This window comes from Pan paniscus, chromosome 1, assembly GCF_029289425.2.
Source record: "Pan paniscus chromosome 1, NHGRI_mPanPan1-v2.0_pri, whole genome shotgun sequence".
In the NCBI taxonomy this organism is placed as follows: Eukaryota; Metazoa; Chordata; class Mammalia; order Primates; family Hominidae; genus Pan; species Pan paniscus.
This window is the reverse complement of record NC_073249.2, coordinates 36,281,486-36,302,484: the sequence shown is the minus strand read 5'-3', so window position 1 is coordinate 36,302,484 and position 20,999 is coordinate 36,281,486. Positions and strand designations below refer to the sequence as shown.

At 36.1% G+C, this 20,999-nt stretch overlaps 1 protein-coding gene across 14 annotated transcripts in view; it reads left to right on the top strand.

Moving 5' to 3' along the window:
• The window catches only part of RPS6KC1 (ribosomal protein S6 kinase C1), a 213,303-nt gene that overhangs the window by 46,438 nt on the left and 145,866 nt on the right, over positions 1-20,999 (top strand). For all 14 annotated transcript variants that reach the window (XM_003814160.5, XM_055108240.2, XM_063597223.1 and 11 more), the window contains 2 exons: positions 82-197; positions 12,953-13,046. In XM_003814160.5, the coding sequence (XP_003814208.1) occupies positions 82-197; positions 12,953-13,046 (210 nt within the window). The remainder of the gene's footprint in view (positions 1-81; positions 198-12,952; positions 13,047-20,999) is intronic.

Genomic DNA, 20,999 nt, shown 5'->3' with positions numbered 1-20,999 from the left:
TGTGGACGTAAACTATGTAAACTATCATAAACCAGTGTTTGATCATTCTTCCCTTAAGTGTTGATTCTTATTTAATTGTAGGGCGATTTGATGAAACTGTTATCGAAGAGAGAAGACAATGTGCTGAAGACCTGCTACAGTTCTCTGCCAATATTCCTGCTCTTTACAATAGTAAACAGCTTGAAGACTTTTTCAAGGTTTGGTAGTCTTTCTGGAATATTTTATATCTTATTAAATACTTTTGTTTTGTAATTTGTAGTAAAGTAAAATAAAAAATGCCACTTTTGAATTTCGTTATTCACTATAAAAGTAGAAATTAATAGGTCTATAATAATGTTTATGGCATATTTCCTATTTTTAGTATAGAAATTTATGCTTTTTTTTTTTTTTTAAAGGAACTGGTTCTGCTCTGTTGCTTAGACTGTTGTTCAGTGGCCATTGACAGGTGTAATCATGGCGTACTATAGTCTTGAGTTCCTGGGCTCAAGCCTCCTGTTGCCTCAGACTCCTGAGTGTTTTTGATTCACGGATCTTAAAAAATTGATGCAAAGAGCTTAGAGATTGTTTAACTCACTCTGTCATAATTGAAATAAATTAAAAAAAATGAAGCATCATGAAACTCTAGTACTTACCTTCACTTTTTGAAGTGTCTTTCAGTGGCAGATTACTCTTGGAATATAAGCCACTGTAAGTCTATATTAAATTTGTTATTATATTGACTTGTATAAAGATACAACAAAAATATAAAACTGCACAGTTTTAGAGAGCAGGCCAGTGCAAATTATATTACTGGAGATCATTGGATATTAGTGTTTTAAGTTCCTAGATATGTAATGCTTTCATTTTAAGTTTTTTTTTTTTTACCATTTTTAATAATAATTTTCTAATTTATTTTGAACTGTATCGGTATATGTTGTCAGTTGGTATTGTTGTATTTAATTACCGCATTTTCCCTGTTGCATTGAGTTAACCTTCTAAAAAAAAAGAAATCTAAGTGATTGTGCTGTAATTGTTTTTACTTCTTTAAAATCTACTCATTTGTATAAGTTAAATTTCTTAGCCTATATAACCAGTGATATGTATGAATAGTGAGATATTTAATTTTTCTGATTTTAGTGGATCTACACAGATTATTTATTTATTTATTTTTTTCTGCCAGTGCTTCATCACCCAGGAATTTATTTTTTATGATGTTTTATCTACTGAAGAAAGTTCTTTTGAAATATATTGCAAATTTACAGTAATAGAAATAATGATAGTAATAGAAGTGTTTGTAGTAACAATAACATTTCTGATGATTGACCGTGTTGCTTAATTTTTTCACCATTCTGCAAACTAGGCTGAGATAATAAATGTGATTTCTGCATATGGCCCTATGCAGATCTTTAGGATAAAGGCCAAATCAAATTGATAGAGTATTTAGCTCTTTGCTGTTCTTTGTTAATAATTGTTTCTATGTGTCAGGGAGTCTGTTTTTTATGGAAAAAGGCTTTATTATTAAACAAGAATATTGCTTTATAGAAATTGTGAAAAGCTGTCATGCAAATTACCACCTGCCATATGGCTAAAAAAAATTAGGGATTATGGAAGTCCTATTAAAGACTTTAAACAATTTAAGTAAAAGTTACCTGTTAATTGTATTTCTTCTGGATATGGGAATTCCTGATTGTAATTGTTGCTGGAAGTCACTGGGAAATGAGACTGTCATTTTCAGAGTTTGTGAAAGATTGGACAGTTTAAGAGAAGTCAAACTAATCTTGGAAAGTATCTTAGAACTATCTTTAACAGCGTGCTAGGCGGGAACAGGATACTGATTTGGGAATATCAGAACAGTGGTATTCAGTCATTATCTCTATTTAAATAGAGATAATCAAGCAAGAAAAAAAACTCATTCCATTAGCTTGAACAAAAAAAAGGTATTTATTTTTCATATGACAAGAAGTATGAATGAGGAAGGTAGTCCAGGACTGGTATGGAGCTCAGTAGTGTCATCAGTGACATAGGTTTCTGGGTTTAGGTGTGAAAGGCAAAAGGCCAAAAGAAACATGGCAGTTTTTAAAAGCTTTCCCAGAAACATGAGCTAGAGATAGTCCTTCTTACATCTCATTGGCCAGAACAGGGTCACGTGCCCATCCTTAATTTGAAGGAGTCTCGGAAGGTGACTCTTAGCTTTCTAGTTCTGATCATGGATGAAGGCTGTGGGGAAGGTTTTGGGGTAGCTAATTCACAGGGTGTGCTATAGTATCATAGTTTATTTTTCTCTTTAGAGACATTGATGATGCCACATGCAAATGACCATATAGCCACTTGCTTACATTGACTTTAAAAAACCACATACATAAGAGTAGAATGAATAGTATAATGAACTTCTATGACCCATGGCCTGGTTTCAGAAATTATCAGTATATTGCCAAACTTGTTTTATCTATACCTTTCCATCCCGTACTCTTCACTGGTTGTTTATTTATTAGTATTAGTACAGTTACTAATTATAATTGTACAATTCACTGATTTTCAGTAAATTTATAGAGTTTTGCACCTATCACCAACATCCAATTTTATTTTATTTTATTCTTTTTTTTTTTTGAGACAGAATCTCACTCTGTTGCCCAGGCTAGAGTGCAGTGGCACAATCTCGGCTAACCGCAACCTCTTGCCTCCCGGGTTCAAGCTATTCTCCTGCCTCGGCCTCCTGAGTAGTTGGGATTACAGGTGTGTGCCACCACACCTGGCAAATTTTTGTATTTTTAGTAGAGACAGGGTTTCACAATGTTGGCCAGGCTGGTTTTGAACTCCTGACCTCAAGTGATCCGCCTGCTTCAGCCTCCCAAAGTGCTGGGATTACAAGTGTGAGCTACTGTGCCTAGCCAACATCCAATTTTAGATCATTTCCATTACCGCACCTCTGTGTCTACTTGCTATGGTGATCCCCTTTTCCATCCCCAGCCTGGGGCAACCACCTTGTTCTGTCTATAGATTTGCCTTTCCCCATAATTTCAAATACATGGAATTACACAATATATGTAGCGTTTTGTTCACAACATATGTATATAGGTTTCTTTCACTTAGCATAATGCTTTTGAGCTTCATGTTATGTATCAGCATTTTGTTCTTTTATGTTGCTGAAATGTATTTCATTGTATAGATAATACCACATTTTCTTCATTCATTGATAAATTGATGGACATGTTTGGATGTTTCTCTGTTTTGGCTGTTATGACTAATGCTGCTGTGAATATTTGCATACAAATCTTTGTGTGGATATATGTTTTCATTTTTCTTGGGTGATTCCTGAGGAGAGGAATTGCTGGATCTTACGGTAAGTTCGTGTTTTTAAGAAACTGCCAAACTATTTTCCAAACGGAAAATAGCCAGTAATGTTTGAACTTACCAGTTGTTCCACAACCTCACCAACACTTGGTATTGTCTGATTTTTTAACTGCAGCCATTCTAGCAGGTGTGCAGTGGCATTTCACCATAGTATTAATTTCAGTTTCCTAATGGCTAATGATGTTGAGCATGTTTTCCTCTGCTTTTTTCATATATCTTTGGTGAAATGTCCATTAAAATCTACCCATTTTTTTGATTGGGTTATCATTGAGTTGTAAGAGTTCTGAATATATTCTGTATAAACAGTCTTATCAGATAAGTGATTTGTAAATATTTTCTCCCCAGTCTGTAGCCTTTTAGTTTTCTTAGTGGTGTCATTTGAAGCTCAAAAGCTTTTAGCTTTGATATGATGTATAATTTATATATATATTTTCTTTTTTGGGTTATGCCTGTCATACCCAGGAACTTTTCGAGTATCCCAAGATCATGAAGATTTTCTTCTGTTTACTTTTAGAAGTTTTAATGTTACAGGTCTGTGATTCATTTTTAGTTCATTTTATATACGGTGTGAAGGAACGGTCTAAATTCATCTTCTGGTGTGTGTATATCTAATATTCTGAGCATCATTTGTTGAAAAGACTATCCTCATTGAATCACCTTGGGACTCTTGCTGAAAATAAATTGACTGTAATTATAATGGCTTATTTCTGGACTGTTGATAAGTTCTATTAATCTACGTGCCTGTTCTTATCCTAGAACCATACTGTCTTGATTACTGTAGCTTTTTAAGTATTGAAGTCAGCTAGTGTAAGTTTGCCTACTTTACTTTTTCAAAATTGTTATGGCACTTTTGAGTTCTTTGAACTTCCATAAAAATTTTTAGTGGCAGCTTATCCATGTGAACAAAAAATTCTCATAGAATTTTAAAATTATTTTATTATTTTACTTTTTTTTTTTTTTTTTAAAGAATTGGGGTCTCACTTTTTTCACCGAGGCTGGGATGCAGTGGCACAATAATAGCTCACTTTAACCTCAAACTCTTGGGCTCAGGGGATCCTCCCACCTCAGCCTCCCAAGTAACTGGGACAGGAACCACCACATCCAGCTTATTTTTAAATTTTTTTGTAGAGACAGGTTCTCACTGTGTTGCCCAGGCTGATCTTGAACTCCTAGCCTTAAGTAATTCTCTTGCCTCAGCCTCCCAAAGTGCTGGGAATACAGGTGTGAGTCACCACACCTGGCCGAAGGTATTGGAAACACCTGCTAAAATCCTCCAGTTTGATGCTCTCCCAACTGAGTTATTTTGGCTTGCTCCTCAGAATTCTGATTAGAATTGTATTGAATCTGTAGTTCAGTTTGGGGAAAATTGTCATTTTAACAATATTATCTTGCAATCCATGAAAATGAAATGACTCTATATTTATTTGGATATTCTGTAATTTCTTTTTGAGATGGGGTCTCGCTCTGTTGCCCAGGCTGGAGTGCAGTGGTGCCATCTTGGCTCACTGCAAGCTCCGCCTCCCGGGTTCATGCCATTCTCCTGCTTCAGCCTCCTGGTTAGCTGGGATGACAGGCGCCCGCCAGCATGCCTGGCTAATTTTTTTGTATTTTTAGTAGAGACGGGGTTTCACCATGTTAGCCAGGATGGTCTCAATCTCCTGACCTCATGATCCACCTGCCTCGGCCTCCCAAAGTGCTGGGATTACAGGCATGAGCAACCGTGCCCGGCCCGATATTCTGTAATTTCTTTAAGCAATGTTTCATAATTTTCAGGGTATAAGTCTGGAGCTTCTTGCCTTAAATTTATTTGTAAGCATTTTAATCTTATGATGCTGTTTTGAATTAAACTGTTTTTTTTCCATGTAGTATTATGCTTTAATGGTTCATTCATGTTGTAGCATGCATCAGTACTTTATCCATTTTTGTGATTGTGTAATATTCTTTTGTGTGGCTCTGGATATACTACGTTTTGTTTATCTACAGTGTGTTTTGGTGCATATTTGGGTTGTTCCCCTTTTGGCTATTATGAATGGTGCTGTTATGAATGTTGACATACAAGTTCTTGTGCAGACAGGTATTTTTGTTTCTCGTAGGTATACCTAGGAGTGGAATTTAGGTGGGAAGTTTTTTTTGTTATTGGAGATTTAGAGGGTGTGTATGTATGTACATATATTTATGTTTTTAAGGTTCATCCAGGTTGTAGCATGTATCAGTAGTTCATTCCTTATTATGGCTAAATAATATTTCATTGAATGGATATGAATATACCACATTTTGCTTATCCATTCATTAGTTGATAGATGTTCAGATTGTTTTTGCTTATGGCTGTTATGAAAAATGCTTCATTTGATCCTTTTTTATAATTTTTATTTATTTATATTTGCTATTTCATGAGTCATAGTCCTTTTAATTCTTTAATCATGTTTTCCCTTGATAATATGAACATATTTTTAATAGCTGCTTTGAAGTTTTTGCCAAGTCCAACATCTTTGTTCCCTCACAGATAGTTTCGATTGACTGGTTACCTCCCATGTTTGGGTCACATACTTTCCTGTGTCTTTGTATGTCCTGTAATTTTTTTTGGTTGGAAAATCTATATTTTGGATAATGTACGATAGAACTCTAAGTTCTGATGTTTTTTTTCTTCCTGAGGATTCTTGCCATTTTATGTTAGTGTGTTTAGTAACTAATACTTTTTGTTAGTGTGTTTAGTCCATAGTAAATCTGTGGAGTCCATTTCCTGTGAAGTGTGTGACTGCTGATATCTCTGCCCAATATTTAATTCTAATTTTATTTTTAAGCCAGGCTATATAGGGGTTAGACCTGTGTCAGCATAGCTTTGTGGTCAGCCAGTGCTCGGTCATTGCTTGTGCTTAAACACCTGTGCCATTATATGCTTTCCTTTTAATGCTGATGATTTTTTAATGTGTTTTCAAAGTCTCAGCTGTTTTAAAATTTGCCCTGGCTTTTACTTTCCTCTGAAGTCTTGAATTTCCTCTGTGCCTGTGCACTGTCTCATGGTTTGCCAGGTATTCGTGGATAGCTTGACCCCTCTCTGGTCTCTACATAGATGGGTAGTGAGCTTTATGAAGACCCCCTATGGCTGTGTTATTTTCTGGATCTCCCTGCTGTCTGGTCTTTTCCTGACTGCAACTTCAGGTGTGCTGAGCCATCACTTTTCCTTGCCATATATTTGGCCCTGAGATTGCTACTATTACTGACAATATTTGGGGTGGATTTTTTTTTTTTCTGTGCTTCAATCCAAATCACATTAGCCTCCTCAAAAGTGAACCTGCTGGTTTTCAAGACTTGCCTTGCCTTTATATAATTACTGTGACCACCCAGCTGGGATGGGGGTTGGGAGGAACTGAGGCAAGAACATCACAGACGTCCATAGTTCTTACCTGTGGTTCCGTGGTTTCTCGGTAACCACTCTTTCATTTGCTTTATGCTTTTAGTCAATTTCCAGAGCCCTCAATGGTGGTTTTGACAGATTTCTCCAGATTTATAATTGCCTTTTGGGGAAAGCATTTGCTGGATCTCCTCACTTAACTATACCAGAAGTCCTTCCCTGCTAGACTCTTCATTAACAGAAAAACTTTGAGATACTATATATCCCAAAATTTCTATGAAATTTTTTTACTGCATACTCAGAAACACCTAAAAGGTTGTTTTTGAATTAGAAGTTTAAAATTAGGATTGTGGCGTTATTTTACTGCTACATCCCTCTAGTTCCTGTATAACAGTTTTTGTTGTGTTTCATTAAATATTTGTTCTTTCCTATTTATTTTTTATAACAGTGTTTGTTAAACTAGGTAAATAAAATATTTAGGATTATGAGCTAAAACATTTTGCATTTTAAATTTTATCTTACAAGAAGATCTTATGTCAACTAATAATAAACATTTATTGAGTGCCTACATTGTTCTAAATACTCTGTGTGTATTTTTTATTTTGCATGAAATATGTAAAATAAAATAATGTCTTAGTTAGAAGACATTTTATAGGTCGGTAACTTAAATCGCACACCTAGTGGTAGAAGAGGTAGTTAATAGTTGAAAGATACTTTGTTTTAACATTAACTTTATCTTTTAACATTCTCTAGAATACTTGGAAATCTTGATTTGGTTTGGATGTTGTTTAAAAGATGGCTTAGTCTAGAATAGATATTCTTTTTGGAGAAAAGTTCAAATATAAGCTGTAATCTGAATATTGTAATAAAGTGTAGAATAAAGTAATACAAATTGTTGCTCCTAAAGAGAATAATCATTTTTAAGGTTTTAGTTCACATAACAGTAAGGGAAGTAAAATGTGGTAATTTGAGAGGGACCATTTCAAATTTCTGTTCCTTAAAAACAAGCTGACAGAGAAGGGACTTCTGATTAGGTAAAGATAGTAATTGAGTTTTTTTTGTGCTGAAGTAGAGAGGAAATGGGGGCTTGTAATTCTTTTGAGCTTTATTATTCTGTTAGTAGTGTTTGGAGGCATAGAACTGTTGGTAGAAGGTAGAGGGGAAGGTATTAAGGAGCAGAAGAGCTATTGTTTTAATTATTTAAGGATTATAAGCTCTTATATTGTGATTGGAGCATACATAAAGCTATAGCACAGCATCATACCACCACTACTTGTCTGGTGATATCATTCTCTAGCTGCATGTAGAGTAAGATAAGTTTCTGAGGCGTGAATTTGCAAACCTAAATAGGGAATTAAAATGATAGCCACATAGAGAAATCAATTTTATATTTATTTTTTATATCTTTAAAAAATATCTCTACTAAAAGTACCTTAATTTTTTTTGTTTTACCTATATTATATACAAGTGGTTCTCAAACTTTTTTTTTAATTTTTATTTATTTATTTATTATTATTATACTTTAAGTTTTAGGGTACATGTGCACAATGTGCAGGTTAGTTACATATGTATACATGTGCCATGCTGGTGTGCTGCACCCATTAACTTGTCATCTAGCATTAGGTATATCTCCCAATGCTATCCCTCCCCTCTCCCCCCACCCCACAACAGTCCCCAGAGTGTGATGTTCCCCTTCCTGTGTCCATGTGTTCTCATTGTTCAATTCCCACCTGTGAGTGAGAATATGCGGTGTTTGGTTTTTTGTTCTTGCGATAGTTTACTGAGAATGATGATTTCCAATTTCATCCATGTCCCTACAAAGGACATGAACTCATCCTTTTTTATGGCTGCATAGTATTCCATGGTGTATATGTGCCACATTTTCTTAATCCAGTCTATCATTGTTGGACATTTGGGTTGGTTCCAAGTCTTTGCTATTGTGAATAATGCCGCAATAAACATATGTGTGCATGTGTCTTTATAGCAGTATGATTTATAGTCCTTTGGGTATATACCCAGTAATGGGAAGGCTGGGTCAAATGGTATTTCTAGTTCTAGATCCCTGAGGAATTGCCACACTGACTTCCACAATGGTTGAACTAGTTTACAGTCCCACCAACAGTGTAAAAGTGTTCCTATTTCTCCACATCCTCTCCAGTACCTGTTGTTTCCTGACTTTTTAATGATTGCCATTCTAACTGCTGTGAGATGGTATCTCATTGTGGTTTTGATTTGCATTTCTCTGATGGCCAGTGATGGTGAGCATTTTTTCATGTGTTTTTTGGCTGCATAAATGTCTTCTTTTGAGAAGTGTCTGTTCTTGTCCTTTGCCCACTTTTTGATGGGGTTGTTTGTTTTTTTCTTGTAAATTTGTTTGAGTTCATTGTAGATTCTGGATATTAGCCCTTTGTCAGATGAGTAGGTTGCGAAAATTTTCTCCCATTTTGTAGGTTGCCTGTTCACTCTGATGGTAGTTTCTTTTGCTGTGCAGAAGCTCTTTAGTTTAATTAGATCCCATTTGTCAATTTTGGCTTTTGTTGCCATTGCTTTTGGTATTTTAGACATGAAGTCCTTGCCCATGCCTATGTCCTGAATGGTAATGCCTAGGTTTTCTTCTAGGGTTTTTATGGTTTTAGGTCTAACGTTTAAGTCTTTAATCCATCTTGAATTGATTTCTGTATGAGGTGTAAGGAAGGGATCCAGTTTCAGCTTTCTACATATGGCTAGCCAGTTTTCCCAGCACCATTTATTAAATAGGGAATCCTTTCCCTGTTGCTTGTTTTTCTCAGGTTTGTCAAAGATCAGATAGTTGTAGATATGCGGCATTATTTCTGAGGCCTCCGTTCTGTTCCATTGATCTATATCTCTATTTTGGTACCAGTACCATGCTGTTTTGGTTACTGTAGCCTTGTAGTATAGTTTGAAGTCAGGTAGGGTGATGCCTCCAGCTTTGTTCTTTTGGCTTAGGATTGACTTGGTGATGCGGGCTCTTTTTTGGTTCCATATGAACTTTAAAGTAGTTTTTTCCAATTCTGTGAAGAAAGTCATTGGTAGCTTGATGGGGATGGCATTGAATCTGTAAATTACCTTGGGCAGTATGGCCATTTTCACGATATGGATTCTTCCTACCCATGAGCATGGAATATTCTTCCATTTGTTTGTATCCTCTTTTATTTCCTTGAGCAGTGGCTTGTAGTTCTCCTTGAAGAGGTCCTTCACATCCCTTGTAAGTTGGATTCCTAGGTATTTTATTCTCTTTGAAGCAATTGTGAATGGGAGTTCACTCATGATTTGGCTCTCTGTTTGTCTGTTGTTGGTGTATAAGAATGCTTGTGATTTTTATACATTGATTTTGTATCCTGAGACTTTGCTGAAGTTGCTTATCAGCTTAAGGAGATTTTGGGCTGAGACAGTGGGGTTTTCTAGATATACAATCATGTCATCTGCAAACAGGGACAATTTGACTTCCTCTTTTCCTAATGGAATACACTTTATTTCCTTCTCCTGCCTAATCGCCCTGGCCAGAACTTCCAACACTATGTTGAATAGGAGTGGTGAGAGAGGGCATCCCTGTCTTGTGCCAGTTTTCAAAGGGAATGCTTCCAGTTTTTGCCCATTCAGTATGATATTGGCTGTGGGTTTGTCATAGATAGCTTTTATTATTTTGAAATACATCCCATCAATACCTAATTGAGAGTTTTTAGCATGAAGGGTTGTTGAATTTTGTCAAAGGCTTTTTCTGCATCTATTGAGATAATCATGTGGTTTTTGTGTTTGGTTCTGTTTATATGCTGGATTACATTTATTGATTTGCATATATTGAACCAGCCTTGCATCTCAGGGATGAAGCCCACTTGATCATGGTGGATAAGCTTTTTGATGTGCTGCTGGATTTGGTTTGCCAGTATTTTATTGAGGATTTTTGCATCAATGTTCATCAAGGATATTGGTCTAAAATTCTCTTTTTTGGTTGTGTCTCTGCCCGGCTTTGGTATCAGGATGATGCTGGCCTCATAAAATGAGTTAGGGAGGATTCCCTCTTTTTCTATTGATTGGAATAGTTTCAGAAGGAATAGTACCAGCTCATCTTTGTACCTCTGGTAGAATTCGGCTGTGAATCCATCTGGTCCTGGACTCTTTTTGGTTGGTAAGCTATTGATTATTGCCACAATTTCAGATCCTGTTATTGGTCTATTCAGATATTCAACTTCTTCCTGGTTTAGTCTTGGGAGAGTGTATGTGTCGAGGAATTTATCCATTTCTTCTAGATTTTCTAGTTTATTTGCATAGAGGTGTCTGTAGTATTCTCTGATGGTAGTTTGTATTTCTGTGGGATCGGTGGTGATATCCCCTTTATCATTTTTTATTGCGTCTATTTGATTCTTCTCTCTTTTTTTCTTCATTAGTCTTGCTAGCTGTCTATCAGTTTTGTTGATCCTTTCAAAAAACCAGCTCCTGGATTCATTAATTTTTTGAAGGGTTTTTTGTGTCTCTATTTCCTTCAATTCTGCTCTGATTTTAGTTATTTCTTGCCTTCTGCTAGCTTTTGAATGTGTTTGCTCTTGCTTCTCTAGTTCTTTTAATTGTGATGTTAGGGTGTCAATTTTGGATCTTTCCTGCTTTATCTTGTGGGCATTTAGTGCTATAAATTTCCCTCTACACACTGCTTTGAATGTGTCCCAGAGATTCTGGTATGTTGTGTCTTTGTTCTCGTTGGTTTCAAAGGCATCTTTATTTCTACCTTCATTTCGTTATGTACGCAGTAGTCATTCAGGACCAGGTTGTTCAGTTTCCATGTAGTTGAGTGGTTTTGAGTGAGATTCTTAATACTGAGTTCTAGTTTGATTGCACTGTGGTCTGAGAGATAGTTTGTTATAATTTCTGTTGTTTTACATTTGCTGAGGAGAGCTTTACTTCCAAGTATGTGGTCAATTTTGTAATAGGTGTGGTGTGGTGCTGAAAAAAATGTATATTCTGTTGATTTGGGGTGGAGAGTTCTGTAGATGTCTATTAGGTCCGCTTGGTGCAGAGCTGAGTTCAATTCCTGGGTATCCTTGTTGACTTTCTGTCTCGTTGATCTGTCTAATGTTGACAGTGGGGTGTTAAAGTCTCCCATTATTACTGTGTGGTAGTCTAAGTCTCTTTGTAGGTCACTCAGGACTTACTTTATGAATCTGGGTGCTCCTGTATTGGGTGCATATATATTTAGGATAGTTAGCTCTTCTTGTTGAATTGATCCCTTTACCATTATGTAATGGCCTTGTCTCTTTTGATCTTTGTTGGTTTAAAGTCTGTTTTATCAGAGACTAGGATTGCAACCCCTGCCTTTTTTTGTTTTCCATTTGCTTGGTAGATCTTCCTCCATCCTTTTATTTTGAGCCTATGTGTATCTCTGCACGTCAGATGGGTTTCCTGAATACCGCACGCTGATGGGTCTTGACTCTTTATCCAATTTGCCAGTCTGTGTCTTTTAATTGGAGCATTTAGTCCATTTACATTTAAAGTTAATATTGTTATGTGTGAATTTGATCCTGTCATTATGATGTTAGCTGGTTATTTTGCTCGTTAGTTGATGCAGTTTCTTCCTAGTCTCGATGGTCTTTACATTTTGTCATGATTTTGCAGTGGCTGGTACCAGTTGTTCCTTTCCATGTTTAGCGCTTCCTTCAGGAGCTCTTTTAGGGCAGGCCTGGTAGTGACAAAATCTCTCAGCATTTGCTTGTCTGTAAAGTATTTTATTTCTCCTTCGCTTATGAAGCTTAGTTTGGCTGGATATGAAATTCTGGGTTGAAAATTCTTTTCTTTAAGAATGTCGAATATTGGCCCCCACTCTCTTCTGCCTTGTAGAGTTTCTGCAGAGAGATCTGCTGTTAGTCTGATGGGCTTCCTTTTGAGGGTAACCTGACCTTTCTCTCTGGCTGCCCTTAACATTTTTTGAATTTTAAAATAATAGTCTATTTCTAGGGCAGTTTAGGTTTATAGAAAAATTGTGCAGAAAGTACAGAGTTTTCTCATATATCTCTTCTTCCTCCCCAGCCCCCAGTTTCTGCCGTTAAATATCTTGGGTTGGTGTAGTACGTTTGTTACAGTTGATGAACCAATATTGATATACCTATTGATTTTTTTTGAAAACACTTGTCATCTAGTTTAATAGATTAGTATAGTCGTTTCTGTACATCTTTACACATACTTAATTGGGATAACTATTTTTTATTTAGTGTTGTTTATGCTCTTAATGCTAATGAAACACAATTGCTCTTATCTCTTTAGGGTGGAATAATTAATGATAGTTCTGAATTAATTGGTCCTGCTGAAGCTCACTCAGATTCCCTCATTGATACCTTTCCTGAGTGTAGTACGGAAGGTAAGAGATTTAATTTTTTTGCATTTCAAAGGTTTTGATTACAGAAGACTGTAAATCACATCTGCATTGCAAAAAGACAGATGTATATAGGAATTTGAGGGTATTTCACTGAATCTAAGATGCTTTTTTTCTTTACATTTTATTATCACTGATGTTGGGTGCATGATATTGGGTCAGGCATATCTCATATTTAATTGGCAGCTTTTGTTTTCATAGTGGTATATAAAATAATGATTCATCCTCCAATTAATGGTATCTTAGAATTGATGAAATATGGTATAATGAGTAGTTCAGAATTTGTATTGTCTAGTGTAAGAAGGCCTTACTTGGCCAGGCATGGTGGCTCATGCCTGTAATCCCTACACTTTGGGAGGCTGAGATGGGTGAATCACCTGAGGTCAGGAGTTTGAGACCAGCCGAGCCAACGTGGTGAAACCCTGTCTCTACTAAAACAGAAAAATTAGCTGGGTGTGGTGGCAGGCATTTGTAATCCTAGCTACTAGGGAGGCTGAGGCACAAGAATCGCTTGAACCTGGGAGGTGGAGTTTGCAGTGAGCTGAGACTGTGCCACTGCACTCTAGCCTGGACAACAAAGCAAGACTTTGTCTCAAAAAAAAAAAAAAAAAAAAAAAAAAAAAAGCCTTACTCATTTCTTTAGCGCATCTGACTTTTAGAGAATTAATTTCAAGACTGGCTTTAGAGATTTAGTCATTTAGCCACAAAGAATAAACCCTAAGGCAGTTTTAATGTTTTTGATATGTTTTTAAATAAAATGAGTCTAAATCAAGTTTTAATCACTTTCATTCAAGAATGCTTAATCTCTTGTTTTATTCTTCTATTAAGGTACACTTGAATTTATACATTTCAGCCTTTGGATTTCTGTAACTAGTTTTTTTTTCAGGGAAGGTTATGGAAAAAAAAAGATTTGGGGACAGGGGTAGGAGGGATTTTTAAAATCAAAATAGATAATTAGATTTGTTTTAGGTGGCTTAGGTTTGGTTTATTAAAGGTAAAATAATAGACTAAATAATATTTCTTATCTCTTTCATGAGTAAGAGTTTATGGTGGAGGAGGATGCTTTATGAGGATGAGGTAGCCATCATCTCATTGTAGTGTTGTTTTTGTGAGGGTATGTACTCCTGTCATACAGCAGCAGCCACACTAACATAAATCTCTTGCAGTAAATTTCCATTGTGATTTGGTAAGAGCAACATGTTCTTATTTATTATGTGGGCTGATGCCCTTAAGTTTTTTTTTTTCTTTTGGTACTACCATATTGAGAAGTGGTTAGCTTTTATTCTTTTTCATTGTACTTTCCATTGACTTAGCATCTATTTATTTAAACTTAGTGTTCTGTGTAATGCATGGGGGCCACATGCCCAGGGGTCTTCACTGAGTTCTCAATATCTTTGACTCCACCCTGATTCTGCCAGGGTCATAGAAAAACATTGTTGACAGTAATTTTACTTTATAATCTATTATTTTTTTTGTGTGTGTGTCGGGGGCGGTGGTGGTAAAATATCTGTTCTTTGTGACCTATTTTAATCAGAGATCCTTGCGAAGGTTTGGAAAATCTAGTCCCTGCTTGGGATCCCAATGTGATTCTAATAGAACCAGTTTCCTTGGAAGGTGACTTTTCTGTTTAACCTAAGCTGGCTGTTGCCTCAGTTTCCCTACTCCTGAGAAAGAGGAGTGCACATTTTCCACCTGATTCCATACTGATTCTGTGAGAACAAGTAGGAGAGTTAGAAATATTTGTAGGAGAGGCTGGGCATGGTGGCTCACGCTTGTAATCCTAGCACTTTTGGGAGGCCAAGGTAGGCGGATCATTTGAGGTCAGGAATTTGAGACCAGCCTGGCCAATATGGTGAAACCCTGTCTCTACTAAAAACACAAAAATTAGCCAGACAAGGTGGCTGGTGCCTGTAATCCCAGCTACTCGGGAGGCTGAGGCATGAGAATTGCCTGAACCATGGGGGTGGAGGTTGCAGTGAGCCAAGATCACGCCACTGCACTCCAGCCTGGGCATATATATATACATACATATATATATATATATATATATATATATATATATATATATATATATATATATGAGAGTATTCAATGAGGAGTGCAATAGTCAGAAATGCAGAATGTTTCTTTTCTCTATTTTTTTGATACAAGAATCAAAGGTTCTGTGATATGGGAGTAGTTATATTCTTCTGATATCTATAATAAGCTTCTGTTACTAGGTGGGAGTCAACCATGGTGAAAGAACGGTATCTTAGGAGCCTATTTTAGTATAAGGCAATCATGGATGCAAGCTCTGCAGAGATCTTTCTGTTCTTTGCTGTAGTCTAGGCCAGAAAGGGAGAAGCATGATTATTAGGAATGAAGTTTCTTGGGATGGTATTCTAAAATACTGATGCTGTTCAAGGTGAACAGATGGCTGTATTAATGCTAAAGGAGACACAACCTAAAGCTAGGGTGAGCATGTAGTTTATTCTCCAAACTGGGACACTTCTGAGAATTATAGACAGTGCTATTAATAATTACACCAAGACCACAAACATGACACAGGACAGCCTCAGGCAAACTGAGCTGTAAGGGTGACCCTTCCTAAAGCAGTTGTTTCAGAGTTTACCTCTGAAGTTTCAAAAAGATGTGTTTTCTTTGGAAGGATTTATCTTTTAGGAATGTGCTTTTATGAGAGAAATTGGGGCTAACATTTCTGTCAAAAACACGGAAAATGACTTACGACATCTAAAAGGAATATTGACATTTTATCCTGTCAGTGCGGTTTAGTTTTTCAACTATGTTACCATCTCTGAAACACACTGTGATCCATGAAGAATGAAAACCATGGAACTGGAAATGCTGTTAATGGTTATGTTGTTTTTCTCCCCTCCCTTTAAAAGTTGCATGCCTGGCAAATTAATCCTGCTGAAAGATATTAGGTTGATAAATACAGATAGATCAAAGTGTCAGACAGCTTGCAAATTCATTGTTATTTGAGAGGGAAAATGGCTTTTAAATATCGTAAGATTGTTTGGCATAGTGGGAAAGTGGAAGATTTACTTCATACCAAAAGGTCTGCAAACTCTGGAGACAACCAGGGAGAGGAACATCTAGTAGCAAAAGAGCAGGAAAGCCAGCAGCCAGCCAAGCCCCACAGGTACGCAGTGAAATGGAGGGTTGTTAGAGGGATCGTGGTGACAAATGCTTGTGTTTTGGATTTAGAGCTAAAATGTGAGGAAGTGATTCACCCCATGAAAACTTCTCTAAATGTACTATTTTAAGCCATGTTTTAAAGGTGGATTGTCATTTTTCATATTTGTGAATTAGCTAGCTGGTGGAGTGAGGCAGAGGGGGTAAATCTTAATATATAGTCTGCTGTTTCAATGTTCTTTAGTTACAGTTAGAGTGACATGGCAAGTTGATCACTTCTCAGAGAACAGAGGTAGAGGTGAAGTGATCATTATTTTTGTTAATACCTTAAAATGCAGTCAACAGATCCTAATATACTTTGAAATGAAAGTTTTCTGAGGAAAACATGAAGATCTGGGTGTCTGTTTATTTGTTTTGTGATAGGGTCTCACCGTGTTACCCAGGCTTAGTGCAGCCTTCATGTCCTGGGCTCAAGTGATTCTCCTTCCTCAGCCTCCTGAGTAGCTGGGACTACAGGCAGGCACAACCATGCCTGGCTAATTTTTCTTTTTAAATTTTTTGTAGAAATGGGGTCTCACTGTGCTGCCCAGGCAGCTCTCGAACTCTTAGACGCAAGTGATTCTCCTGCCTTGGCCTCCCAAAGTGCTTGCATTATGGGTGTGAGCCACTGTGCTTGGCCTGTTTTTTAAAATTACAGTTACTTTGTGGTAGCATGGGATAGAGAAACCCCTTTAAGGTTTTGTAAAAAATAATTTGGTGATAAACTGGTAAATATATTTTGTTTAATATGAAATTGAAAATTAAGAAATTATTTAGTAGGTTTTTAAACAAAATACTGTTTTACATTTTAAAAATGAAATCCTGGTTACTCTTTATCTCCTTTGTTCAAAGAAGTTAAACTATATTTTTTCAAAGATGAAAGAAGATGTAATTGGTTGCTAACATCTTATTTCCATTATGTCTATTTCAACTTATGTCTTTTCCTTGAATTAAATTTAGCCGTGAAATTACTAGGACATTTGTAGAAACCTGCCCAAATCGGTGCATATCAGTTGAGCTCCTTGACATATTTCTCTCACCTGTTGGCCTTTTTGAAGGGTATAGATTGCTTTACTGCCATGCTGGCCTTGATATCAGAGACTTGGATGTTGGTATAGTCTCATCTGGTAACCTGTGTCATTTCCTGTTCCTAATACATCACTTTTCAGTTTGGGGAGGGACATTTTTTCTGGTTCATGCAGCAAATGAGAGAAAATAATTAGGTAATTGTAACCACAAAGAAAAATTGAATGATCAGCTTATTGTATGTAGCATATCTTAAGAATGAATATGCTTAAATGTCTTCTGGAATAACAAAATCTACCCCCACCTTTTTTTGGCTGGAAATTGTGAATTAAGAACTCCTCAAGTGCTTATTGTAACTATTGTAGAGACACGAAAGGATCTATTAAACTGTCTTGAATTAACTATTTTAAAGTAAATGAAATGTGCATTTTGAGGATAGCATCTATTGCTCGTCTTTGTAATGGATCCCTTAAATGACATTAAGGTCAAGATTTGTATGTTTATTTGATGGCAGGTGGGGGTAGATTTTGTTATTCCAGGAGACATTTAAGAATATTAATTCTTAAGATCTGCTACATGCAATAAGCTGATCACTCAATTTGTCTTTGTGGTTACAGTCACCTAATAATTCTTTACGGTGTGTAGACAGACATGAAGATTGTGATTAAACTGTGTTAAATTGAATGGCGTTGATTATATTTAAAGCACTGGTTGGTCTAATTGGAAAGGTGTATAGTTATTTAAGTTTGAAAAAATCTGTATCGAAATACCATTTATTTTGTCTTATTATTTGTGTTATTTTCATTTAATAGATTTAAACTTGACACTTTGAGGCAAGATCATTTTAAATAGGAATATTTGTCACATGATTGGTTACTTAATAACCTAAATCTATTTTCAAGACAAACTTAAAGTCTATTTACTACATAATATAGTGTGAGATGACAAAATACAGAAAGTATTAAATATTAATTTAAATGTAAATTTATAGAAAGTGCAAGTAATTTAAAGTAAAATTAAGTGCAAATGTCCACTAGGTGGCACCATAAGAACTCTAAATCTTGTTACTGGTATTTTTCTAGGCCCTTTGGTGTTATGTATGTTAGAATATCTCTTGCATACTCAGCTTGAAGAGATTCTTTTTTCTGTTATGTGCTTATTTACCCAACTTATTTTTATTCCCTGCCCCCAGTTGAATTTTCCTTGGTAGTGGAGCTTGACAAAAAACAACAGGTCATTTTCTCCCCCCAAGATAGCCACAAATGAGAATGTACCAGTGTGTGTAAATGATACACATGACACTGATGATAAATATTGACTCTTACAAATTCTAGGGCTATTGAGGATAATATTGGATATTAGGAGTTTAGGGGTTGGGTGGGACAAATAACAGAAAATTCATGGTATGCCATGGGAATCATTATAAATGATACACTTAAATGTCTTATTTCACAATTACAGAGTTTGAATTTCAGAGAAGTTTAGCCATGTACCTAAGATACTCCAGGTATTTGATAGCACTCACAGAACTATATTTTGAAATGAAGAGATTTCATTTTATGGAGGGGAGGCGGGGAGAAGACATATTTGGTATAGAAAACTCAGCATGAGCTACTTGCCTACTGGTAATGGGCTTGATGTCCTGGAGGCTAGAGAAAGTTATGGAGAGTAGCAGAGTATAAAGTTCATTTGGCAAAAAATGAAGCCAAGTGATGGATCTTTATTATGATAAGATAGCAGTATTAGGGTTGTAATTAAGATTGCTGTGTTGTTTTCTGGGCTTATTTTGTTGTTTTACCAAATCTGTACGAGGTATTCTGAGGCTCTTTTTGTACATTTTCAAGGATGAAGCATAATAGACATGACCCAAGAACGTTATAAAAATGTGAAACTTCAAAGGAAAGGTTCTTTTTTGTAACAATAGCTATTACTAAATGATGAATAGGGAATCACATACAGGAATCTTAACTAGCATTAAGCTTTGGATTTAGGTATTCACTTAAAATCATATTTATAAGGGCTTCTTTCTTAATGGAAACTGATATGTATGTCTTCTACTTTAGGGTAACCTTTGTTCTACTGGCTAGATAACTTGCTTTGTGCATGGAGCATGAGTCATTGCTACTAGGAAAAATAGAAATTCCTTTTTGTTGACTATGGCAATATTTGAACCTCAGGGCTCAGTGAAAGCTATCAGCTAATAATAATGAGGCCATGTATTTTATATATAGTCACCCATGAGAGACCACCTGTTGTTCTAAAGGAAACCGATCTCTTTTTACAGATGGTCTTCAAATACAGATTTCTGATAGTTTATAGTATAAAGATTTATTCTATGGCAACTCAACCTGTTCCCCTGGGGCCTGTCTTTCAGAGATGGTGTCCTAGACAGATTTCACTATACTGCCCTACTCTGAGCAGTTCAAAGCACAGAGGTAAGGGTAGGTAGGTGAACTGGGATGCTAAATAAACGCCTATGTCTGTAGCTGCTTTTTAACAAGTCACCTGGGGCCCTCTAATAGCCCTGAGACTTGAATTTCTGTGATACGAACCTGGAGGCAGAACGCTTTCATAGAACCTTTGACTTTTTCCCCTTGTATCACTTCCAAAAAAAGCTTAGGTTTTTGCCTTGATGGTGTTGGTGAAGGATGCACCTTTTACTCTTGTGATGGCCCAGAGGGCCTCTTTAAGTATGGGGTTGACTTCAGGTTGGTTTAACTTTTGACAAATAGTCTCTGTATTATGTCAAATGTCAATGATTGCCCTGCCTTATCCACAATGTCCTTCCTACCTAGACTGAGAACCTGTCACTTGCTTGTTGCTCCCTGTATCTTTCTTGTTAACTTTCTTTCTGGGCTTCAGGGAGCTAGTTTGCGTTTCGTATGATATTTATATATAGTTTTGTATGAAATAAGTTGAATTGTAGTGTGATTTCTAGGAGTTGAACAAGCACTGTATTAAGCAGATGTGTTAAGTATATAATATAAATAAACTAGGCATTGAATATTTACATATAATATGTTTATAAATAAGATTCATTGCTGTGGTGGTGAAAGGAGTTTTTAAATGTTATCTTCCTCGAGCTGGCCGGAGAATACGTCATTGAGAAGAAGGGAATTTAGAAACTGCTTAAATATGGAAGAGAAAGATATCAGTGAGTACTAGAAGATGATTGGTTGCATTGTGTGGTCGAGGAGATATGGTAGGGTTAGGCTTTTCAGGCATGGTAAGATGCAACTTCAAGAGGATAATTAAAGGAATAAGGTGGGCAAGGAAGAGGTGTCAGGGGTTTGCCTGCTTTAAACAGATCTGTCTTTGTACTCGTGTCTAACTCCTTTTTTAAGTTTGGAATTCTTGACGCTAGCTGCTGGTTGATCCATAGAGGTTTATATTTCACAAATGATGCCTGTATAACTTTCTTTTACTCAAATAAATTCCCAATATTGGCCCTTGATGCATCTCTTTTGATATCTTTCAGATACTGAACTTAAGGGCTTACCATACACAAAGTATATTATTAAATTCTATATTATAGAATTACCTATAATCTTACCATACACAGAAAATCACTGTTAATAGTTAGTGTATGTTTCTAGCCTTTTTTCTGTGTGTTTGTTTTTAAAGTAGAATTATAGTATACATACTCATTTGTAGTTTGTTGTTTTTGCATAATATAAGACTTTAGCATTAAATATTCTATAAAATGATTTTAATAGCTGTATAATATTTTATCATAAG